Here is an 11,296-nt window from a genome sequence, read left to right as displayed (position 1 = left end):
TTTGGTATTATACCAGTTTTTGTTTAGTTTAATTGTTCTATAGTTACTCTATGGATGGTACATCTTGTAATTCTACCATTAAGATAGTTCTGGTTTTTATAGTACTGTGGGAAAAATGGGCCACTTTTAGCACATAATATCCAAATATCCTGATCGTGTTTTAAACAATTAACAGCAGTCTATGAGAGTCATAAAAATACGGTTTTATAATTCTTTGAATGTGCTTTGTTTACTACTAAATGGGACGGGAACATAGAGTGAAAAGGTGTCCTATCTTCCCCACCCTACTATATAAAATTTTAAATCATGCGTTTGTTTAAATTTTCCCTGGTTCTGATGTTTATAAGCATTTATATTTATGAGTCAAATCAAAACATGTATAACATCTAATAACAGCAAGAAACAATGTATGTACAGAATAAACAGAACCTTATACTATTTCCATGATAAAGAAGTTTCCACAAGATGTCAGTGTCGAGCACTTTTACTACAAACAACCAGAAAAGAAAGGAAGAAAATTTTATTGGACGAGGTTGATTAACTGAAAAATATTTCATTTCATTGATTTGATTTTTGCCTGCGATTTGAAGAATTAGTGCTTGAATCATGAGAATTTGATTATATAATAGAAAACTTGTGCTTTCTACCGCTATTTTAGTTTAAAATTGTTTTGAACCACTTTGCTTTTACATAGTGGAGTATATACAAGTTAGTGTGGGGATTTTTTTGTTCAAACAGATAAAGAAACATAGCTGTTGTATTGTTGGATGTTTCGTTTCAAAATTTCAGAGCATTCCCCGAGGACGCGCTCGAACCGTGGTCGATCAAGCTTGACGCATTTGAGAACAGAACGAGCCACAACAGTCGCCGCTCGAGGGCGATCAAGGAGCAACGCGATTTCACCTATGATGTCACAATTGTTAGATTTTACTGTTAAGGTTAATATAATGATTTAGTTGTCTTAAATTTACAAGAAAAATTTTTACACCAATAAAAGCTTGAATCTACAACACAACAAAAAGTGCAAAACATATTATTATTTTCTTTTAGAAATTGCCCAGTATAGTTATAACTGAATACAATTTCCAAAGAATACAATTTCCTATGTTAATCGTTATGACAATGGTCCAAAACTTTTAAAGCAGACTTGTTGCCAGGATCTGTTTGAGGCACACCAGCACACCAAATTGTAACAGGCCAATTTTCACGTCATTTTTGTTTAAAATGTACAACTTTTTTGGTAAAACTTTTTTATAAAATGTTGTAAATTAGTACTTCATAGCCATAGGTGTTGTAAATTTTAGTAAAATGTTGCAAATTTGAGTTCACAGCATATCTGAGCCTGTATCACGGCACACAGTTTGAAAAAAGTGTCCAACATCATAGTTATTGCAGTGTAACAAAGATAAGAGATGGTATTCTTGGCTACCGACTGAACTAGTTGGTCGCGGCAACTAATAATTACACAGTCTTTTTAGTCGGGCTGGTTTAGCAAAAATTATTCAGTGCTTGTTCCTGTTAGGCACTGGTTTAGAAAACGTTAGGTACTGGTTTTTTCACGTTTCACTGGTTTAGCAAAAATTAGTCACTACTTTTTCACGTTAGGCAGCCGACTAAATTTCTGTGCATTACTTATTACATAAGTTAGTTGGTCAAAAATCTTCTGATTAAAATTTAAGTTGGTAGACTGAAAAAGCAGAATCGAATTTAGGCAGCGACTAGTTTAATCAATAGCGAGAACGCCATCCAAAGTGTTAAACGTTATGGCTTTGCTAAACCAGTGATATACATTAGGTCAGTTGCCCAACACCCAAAAAACAATCCGTTTGTAGTACTGTAAATTTATAAAATGCAAAATTAGTGATTAAATTTGGTTAAGTCCCTAATATTTTTGCTGTCGGTTAAACTGTGCTATATAAGTACAATACTAAACCATTGATTTCGGCTTTAACCTAGCAGTGGTAGAGACAAGTGAACAACAATACAGAATCATTAATAATTTAACATTCTTCAGGATCTGACTGCATGAAACTTACTTATAATGAATAAAATAGAAGAACAGATTGAAAATGGTCATTATATAATATCAGAATTTGAATTTAAAACAACAGGCTACTTCCCCATATTTTAACACATATATTATCGCAATTTGTTATATAATATATATATATTTTGATTTTTTGGCAAAATGACAATTTTTACTTTGACATAATGTTGAAGTGTCAGAATGTGTTTTAGCATCCCAATATAATGTTTAAACAGCTTTTACTATACTGTTGGTTTTCCACTCAAACAAGCAAAGCCAAAGTATATTGCATACGCCACATTAACCAATAAAGTTTTTTTTACCACATGCTACCCACTGAATGTGTATAACACGGTTTCAAATTTGTTTAAACCTGTGCCCTCTTTACAAAACAAGACCAAGACCCCAATTTAAAAATAAAAAAAATAAATATGTATATATATTTGTTATTTCTTTTCTAACAACAAGCACATAGGAAAAACTCAGAAAAGAATGTTAGAACAGTATAATGCCCCAAATCCAGTAGTGTAGCCATGTGAAAAATGAGTTTCAAAACAGATTTAACAACATTTTAAAACAGATTTAACAAATGCTAATTTTTTTGTTACATTTTACGGCTGTTTTAAAAGTAATGTATGCCAGAATGTTAGGAAGCGCTGATTTAAAATATTAGGTTGTATTATTAAAACCAATCTTTGTTACACTTCAGTTTCCTTTGGTCCGTCATAAAAGGAAGTATGACATCACAATTGTTTGTTATAAATTTGTTTACCTACAAAGTTATGTTGTACCAATCATATAAAACACTTTCACAAGGTTCAAATAATGAAAATTCAAAACTAATGCAGAAAAATACTGAATGGAAATATGACTGTATTTGATTTTTGATAACCAACTAGGTTAACAAGCATGTTTTGTGGTGAAGCAATAGCACAAATGTGACTGCGCGTTTCACAGAAAATTTGGTCATTGACGCACTGCCTGTCAGGGCGCGTAGCTAGCACTGAGGGTTATTTTTGTTAATGTTTCATTGATATAAGATTACACCTATGCTTATCCTGTGTATCTATTATTACTTTTAAATGTGTGAATGTATTTATATATATATCACAAGACAGAAGACAAAATACCCAGTTGTATTTACGGCCATTTACCTTGAATTATACTATAAATATGAGACATTTACTACTGTAGTAAGTGCAAAGAATAATACCAATACTTTTATTGTGAAGAACTTTTAAACAAATTTATAGTTTATTATATATTTTTTTTTGTTTTCTTAAGTTTTATAATACTATGTTTAAGTTATGTTTTCGTTTTAACAAGTTAATATTAATACAAAAATTTCTATTGTTACGTTAAGTAACATAATCCACACAACGACACAAGTCATTAAGGAATATTATCAGCAATTAGCATTAGTAATTTGCCTAGGGCAGAACACATTATACCCTGTTATTGTTAGCAATTAAAACTACACCTACATATTAAATTGTATAGGGGAGTGATTTTAGATGTCCAAAACCAATTAAACTAGCATTAGTTAGTTGTTCAATACATTTAGAGGGTAACATATTTTTCACTAATTGAGCTAACCTAGTTTCAAAGCAGGTGCATATAAAAATATAACATCCAATTAGGGGTCACAACAATAACAGCCATAGTATTACATAAGCAATTTAAAGTAGAAGCACATTGCCCATAAGGGCAATAAACACAGATTTTGGTTTAGTTCAATGTTTATAAAACCCTGGTCATTAACCAAAAGGTTGTCATTATTTAATTTGGTTGGTTCACCTACTATTACTATACATTTTAGAAAAGCTTTTTAAAAATTTAATGTGGCCTTTTTAATAAACTCTTTAAAATTAGGTTGCTAAAGCTTAGCTTTTAATTTATGCTTAATTTTAGTTTTATATAGCCTAATTTTAATACATATATAGTAGGTTAGGGGAAGATAGGACACATTTTCATCTTATTTTCTCCTCTCATTTGTTAGAATACAAAGAACATTCTTATAAAAACATATTCCCACGACTCCCATAGACTGTTGTTAATTGTTTAAAACCCGATCAGGATATTTGGATATTATGTGCTAAAGGTGTCCCGTCTTCCCCCACCCTCTTATAAAGATAAACCCATATAGTTTAATTGACAGGCTGCTAAAATTTTTTGTCAGGTTGCATAAGAACTACTGCTTTATTTAGTTGACTGTTACTTTAGTTTAATCCTATATCTTACCAAAATAGTCTGATGCACCCAGTGTTCCTACTTGTGTGTATTCCTCGTTATCCGAACGTCTTTGCAAAACAGCTGCTGTTCCCTGTACAGTAACAAGGCTTATTATAATCAATACCATCATTAGGGCAATGTAAACGAACTCAGATGGCCTTTATGCAAGCTGCTTACGATAAGTATTGGTTTTATTTGGGAACGAAATAATTAATTTATGAATGAAAACCTCATGGGAGTTGCACGAAGGGGATCTGAAAGCAGTTTAAATGCTGCCGTTGGGAGAAATACTATTTTTTTATGCTTAATATGGTTAAGGCTTGATTTAATGATTAAAAGTAATTTGTAACTAACAACATAAACAGTTTTGATTAAGAATAGAAGCTACTACTATAATAGTCAAAAAAAAACTTTTTTAAAAAATTTAGTTTTTCTTAAATATGTAAAATGGTGAAAAAAATTGCACAGAGATTAATATTGTCATTCAAAGCAATGATTTTTGGTAAATATGTCAAAAAATGGGTTATGTCCAAATTTTAGCATAAAAAGTACCAAAACCTTCTCGCAAGTCGCAACACATTTCACTTTCCAACCTACCACCATAGACCAACATAATCTGCATAATCAAAAACACCCTGCCGAGCCACTGAAATTTTTTTCAGGCTTTTCAACATACGGCAATCTATCCACACACACAGGCTGCTACCCACAAACATTTAATTAACTCAGAAACTCTCATCACCTCCACTATTATATAGAAGTCACTCCCAGAGTCTCCTTGCACCACAACCTCTTGCCCTGATTCAAACTGTGCGGGTTCCAACGCATCAGCAACTGTGAGCCTCTCCCATTTATCCAAGGACTCTGTAGAGGAAATAATGCTTGAATTATAAAGGGAAGGAAATTAGAGAAATTCTTATACAAGCTAACATTGTAGATAAATTTTTTGTCGCAATATCGATGTTGTTCATCGTTACGCATCTATTAATAGATGGAAAACTCTAGAACACATATATGTCGCTGCTCAATCACTTGCAGTATTGTGTTTTCCTTTCATACTGTACTTTTTATAAACAATGCGTACGCTGCTGGAGGACAGGGGCTTTAATTTTAACTTATAGAGAATACATACGCTGCTGGGGGTCTAGAGATGTAATTTTAAGTTATAAACATTAAACAATACGTATGCTGCTGCACTAATGGTAAAACCAAATAACATCACTTTTTTGTGCTTTGTGAATCTCTGTCAACTATCAACCTGTCATCATAGAAATAACATACTCACCGAGAATGGAAACTTTGCTGAGAAACTCGTCGTACATTTTACGTTTTTTGAGTGTGCTACCCATCAAAATACGACGGTAACTATCACGGTCAATGGCCCACAATTTTAGGTCGGTTTTTGCGCGCACGTCGGCAGCGCGAGGTGTTCCATAGATCAGTGCAAGCTCACCAAAACTTGCTCCATCGCCCAGAGTGGTGATGTAGTTATTGTTGATAATAATCTGAACAAAAAAAAGGAAAAAACATTAAACCATAGAAAGTTATAAAAAAAAGAGAAATGGAACCTTTAGTAAAAAAGGTTTGTATGAATTGTGGGAAAAATACTGAGTTTAAAATGTTTTAACTATTTCTGGTTAAAAAAACTATATAAATGATAAAGTGGTAACGTAGTTATTGTTAATAATAATCTGAAAAAGAAAAGAGAAAAATATTATAAATTTGACTAAGGGTTGTAATTAAGGTTTGTATAAATTGTAGGAAAAATGCCAAATTCAAAATGTTTTTATTTAACTTTTTCTGACTGAAAATACTATTCTTGAACGAAAAACTAATTAGAGTTTAAATAGAACAGAACTTAAAAATATATATCACATTTCATCACTTAGGTAAACGCTCCGGACTGTACATTTTTAAATTCAGTCATGTTTTGTTTTTTATTTAGTTTTGCAAAGCCAACAATATATAGTTAAAGTTTGGACAGGTTTTAAAATGATGCCATTTTTGTGAAACAAAAACTGCAGAGTGTGGTTTATTTTTTCTTATTATTTACAATATACAAGCTCAGAGACTTCATGGAAAATTTTAGAATATTGAATACTTTGAAACAGAGTAAAACAATCTAATTTGCATAGAACGTGTGTCAGAACATGTTATATGCTTTGTTCTGTTTACAATGCTTATTTGTATTCTGCAGTCTGCATAATTGCCTTTTCCTATCAGGTCAGAAAAGTTTGCAAAAATAAATTGGCAGCAATTTTTTTTCAGATTTTCTTAATATTTATAATTTTTACTCATTAGAAGATCCAAACATTTCTGATGTTTTTTAATGAATAATTTGACATTTAAAACTTATTGCATGGTAAACCAACAATGAAAAGTAATATATATAAAAATGTGATAATTGATGAAGGTTGGGAAGTACTGGTGTATACACATATAAGCTTATAGCTGACAGACAGGCATTAGGAATATTTTAATCTGTTGCAACAACATACACATTCGAATAACACTGTAGTCTCATCCTATGTAGGGTAGATTTACTTTAAGTTTATATTTTGTTTATATATTATAGGCTATTTAATATATATGAAAAAAATTCAAAAAATGTATAATTTAAATTGTAAAATTTTATTTAAAAATGCAAATTTATAGTGTAAAACCTTTTATTTAAAAATGTAAAGTAAATTTCAAACAATAAATGTATAATTTAAATTGCAAAATTTTAAATAAAAATGTAAAATAAATTTTCAAACAATAAAAATATGAATTAAAAATTTTTAATTAAAAATTTGCAAATTTTAAGTTGAAAAGTGTCAGCTTTAAATTTAAAGAGTAAAGTTTCATTTAAAAATGCAAAATAAATTTACAAACCCTAAAAAATTTGAATTAAAAATTTTTAATAAAAAAAATGCAAATTTTAAGTTAAAAAGTGACAATTTTTAAATTAAAAGTAAAAACTTTCCTTTAAAATGCAATTTAAAATGGAAAAGTACAAACTCCTAAATAATTTTTTTTAAAAACAGATAGAAATATAATACACAACTTACATCGACTTCTCCCTGGTCCATGACATAAAAGTTGTCTCCATCATCACCCTGCTTGATAATATACTCCCCAGCTATGTGTTGTACTGGGAACATAGCGTCAAAAATATCCGAGCGTTCATTGTCGTCCAAGTGGGCAAACAAAACATTCTTCTCGATTGCTTTCGATAAAGAAGCCATGGTTTTGTAATCCTTTGTAATCACCTGAAAAGATTGAGGTTTTAGGCAAAGCTGCTGGGGTTGCTTATAGCTTATTATTGAGATTAATTTTTTGCGACCAATAGTTTATTGTTATTGACTAGCGGCGAACAAGCTTAATTTTATTGGGGGAAAAATCAATTTAACATTGTTTAGATGGGAGTTGCTTTTGGGGCTTTGCTTAAAGCGGTTTAACATGAGGGTTAAACAGTTTTTAATAAATCTTAATAATCACATTGTGTGTTGTAAGAATTATATGGGGAAATGTTTAAGCTGGGAACTTAAAGTCTGAAAACCAACATAAAACAACCCAGTTGAAATTTTAATCAACAAGTTGACTTAAGAAGACTAAGGAAAAAGCATGGAAAACCAATACCTAATTTGAACACAATAAATGCACCATATAAGGAGAACCTTGGCCTTTTAAGTATACCACCAAGTTGGGACAACTTAATGGGCATGAGGCCAACAAATTTTAATTTTTTTTTATATAATTAGTGACATTATTATCACTAGTGTTATACTAAAACCACTAATATAATTAAAAAAATAATAACCAACAATATTTTTACCTTTTTCACATAATTAGTGACATCATCATCAGTGTAAACCTCTGCACTGACAGCTCCACGACGCTGGGTTTGAAAGAGTTTTGTCGGCGGAGTAACCGCTGGCTCTTCTTCACCACTTTCCTGGTTAGACTTCTCGTTGGTTGACGAGGGGGAGGGAGGGGCAGCTTCTTCCTACAAATTACAAACATAAACCATAAAAAAATGGATGACACGATGCATATATAATATAACCCAGAGGTAATGGGTTCAAGGCTCATCGCTGCTGTCATTGTGGGCGTCCTGTCTTTGGGCAAGACACTTAACTGCAATTGCTCCAACCTAGTGGTTACTAATAGGTTCATCAAACTATTAGCCATTTATAAAAAAAAAACAATAAAAAATGAAAAAAAAACATCACCCACGAAGTTACATACATAGTAACTCGTAAGCTGGCACGAGGTGTATGTACACCCATGTAATAACGACTGTTGTTTTCCGACCATGCAAGGATAAATCAAGTTAAATTTATTCAATTATTCAAAACATAAACCATGAATTGTAGGCCAAATATTGAGTGACAGGGTGGTCAGTTCTACCCTGGATTTTTCTACACTGCTACACTATCAGAAAACATTACAACTAACAAGTCAGATTTGTTACTCTGCTTCCCCTGTTATATAAAATATTGGCGCCCATGCATAAAAGTCATTAATTCACCATGACAAAAAGCAATTAGCATAGTACTTGCTTTAACAGAAATTGGTTGTTAATGTACATGGGCGCCAAACTTTTAAAAATGCAGGTGAGGCATAGATTTTTAGACACATTTCTCTAAAACTAATTTCACATAATTCTTTTTTATATTGACTGATTAATGCAGTGCAGAAAATTACAAGGTTGGCCTGCCTACCCTGCCACCCCAGGTTTGGCGCTTATGTATGATATTGTATCCTTAAAAAAATGGGTAAAATGGGAGTGGTGGATTAAGTTTCTATGGGAATTATAATGCTGTAGTGATGCAAGGTGCATATAATGGAGCCAACAGTTTTTTTTTTAATTTGGAAGACATAGGTTAGGTATTTAAACTATCAACTAAAGCAGAGCTAAAATAGACTGAAATGTTATGAAAAAAAGAATTTCACCAAACCACCAATTGACTACGGTTTGTTGATTTTTTATTTTTTATTCTGTAAATTTCTTTTGATTAGCGCACTGTCGTTTTGCTGCAAGCTCTTATTGTGCTTGCGGGAAATGTCTTCAGTTAAGCATGTGTAAAAAAGATTTGGAAGTACTGGTGTGAAAGTTATTAAGATTGATTCAAACTCTTAAATATTTTCGAAACCAATAAGCTTACCATTAGAACAAAATCTGCAATTAAATTCAACACAGCATGAAATATCAATATAAACAAAGTCTTAATCCATTTAGCGGGTAAATATACCAATTACATTGGTTTAACTTCTGTTAAGAACAAGTTACAAAAATTAGTTTTGGAATTTTGATAAAAATATTTTACATAATTTAAATCATATGCTAAATCTAAAATAAATCTGTAAGGTTAAGTCTTAGTCTCACATTTGTAATTCTGTGCTTAGCAAATAAAAGAACTGCCATACACAATACATTACACAAATACAGTAAACACTCTAGCTTGACAAAAGCTATCTTCTAATACAACAGTAAAACACTTAACAAACTCCTTATACATGATAGATTACAATCTAACTTAGTTTACTACTCCCGTTAAGTAAAAATGTTAGCAGTTAAGTTGTAACTAACACCAAACTATAAATACTGAAACAAGACTTATCAAATTTAATAAATCCTAAAGAATTTAATAAATAATTTTGCCAATACCATTAAAACCTGACTGTTCCATTAGTTTTATACTGTTGCAACTGTTTATGCTATGATTACATTTAAAGAACAAATATTACACCTTATTTTGTATATTATACAATAGAATCATCTTATCTTTAAATGTACATGTTAATTGCAGTGCGCGAGCGTAATGATATACAACCCACAATTAACGTTTGTTTATTTTCTTGGCAGGAAATGGGAATCAGTGGGCTACCAATGCATCCTGTAGCAGTATCACACCACAATGAGCATTGTCTCACCTTAATGATATGCATTAAGCTACACAGTTTAAATTGAACACCAAGATCTTCATATGTCCAATATAATTATATATATATATATTACACTATGCATAAATATTGTTTGTATAAAAAATGTAAATTGATATAAATCTTTCATTTATACTGTAAACCAAAAAATCATTACTGGCATATAACATTACATTAATATATTACATTACGCATACATATTGTTAGTAGAAACTGTTTAAATTGATATAAAATATATATATATATTTACTTATTCTGTAACCAAAAAATTCATTACTGGCATATATACAAGTTTCGTACATATATACATATTATATTAAAGTGAGTGAGTACTGTTGTTATAACATATTAATATCAACAAAGTTGGTCGACAGCTGTAACACAAAAACACACACACATAGTAACGTAAATATAACTCTGTCTTCTCTGCATATATTCTGTAACATTTACTGGCAAATATGCTTAACTATTTATTTCTTCAAAATCTATTTTTACACAGGTTCTTATAAAAGAATTAAAAACCTTAGCCCATTGCAGAAACTACATATTAAATTTTGCTTTGACATTTGTTTTTAACTCATAGCATTGAAAAAACCACCCCTAGTTTTCCTGTAGCCACCTCTACAACTGTTCATACAATCTTCCTATAACTAATAAAATCCACACACCCCTATGTAATGTGGTGTTTTACATTGGGTTATAATCTGCAAAGTTTACAAACACTCATGAAAAGTTGATAACATAATATTTTCCTGTAGGTGAAAGCATAAATAACTAACAGAAGCTTTGTATTATATATATATATATATATAATATCTTGTTTGAATAAAAAAAAGCTTTACGCAGCTTATCACCTAATGTTAACATAACTTAAAAGCATATTATATATATTTTAATTTATGGAAATAAATAAGGAATCTGTTTCTGTATACATAAATATATATAAGCATTTAGGCAATGGCTGAAAAAATTGTCATTCAAAGCATTGCGATTCATTAATCTCCATAGTATCTATTCCCAATAGAATATTAAAGGTCTTATAGATCATATTGTCTGCCAAGACGTTTGGTGCTTCTTTTAAACAAAAGCATATTTTTTTTCTTTAATGAC

General features: G+C 30.8%; 1 protein-coding gene across 1 annotated transcript in view; it reads right to left on the bottom strand.

The window, feature by feature from the left end:
- Nucleotides 1–334: 334 nt before the first annotated feature.
- Nucleotides 335–11,296, bottom strand: part of LOC100179599 (cAMP-dependent protein kinase type I-beta regulatory subunit) — a 14,516-nt gene continuing 3,554 nt past the window's right edge. Inside the window, exons 3-8 of the mRNA XM_002122672.5 lie at nt 8,076–8,246; nt 7,309–7,509; nt 5,544–5,763; nt 5,001–5,122; nt 4,268–4,349; nt 335–903 (exon numbers count right to left, since the gene is read on the bottom strand). Of these exons, the coding sequence (XP_002122708.1) occupies nt 731–903; nt 4,268–4,349; nt 5,001–5,122; nt 5,544–5,763; nt 7,309–7,509; nt 8,076–8,246 (969 nt within the window). The 3' untranslated portion in view covers nt 335–730. The remainder of the gene's footprint in view (nt 904–4,267; nt 4,350–5,000; nt 5,123–5,543; nt 5,764–7,308; nt 7,510–8,075; nt 8,247–11,296) is intronic.

The sequence above is a fragment of the Ciona intestinalis genome, unplaced genomic scaffold (assembly GCF_000224145.3).
Source record: "Ciona intestinalis unplaced genomic scaffold, KH HT000069.2, whole genome shotgun sequence".
NCBI classification, from domain to species: Eukaryota; Metazoa; Chordata; class Ascidiacea; order Phlebobranchia; family Cionidae; genus Ciona; species Ciona intestinalis.
This window is presented reverse-complemented; position numbering and strand designations above follow the sequence as displayed.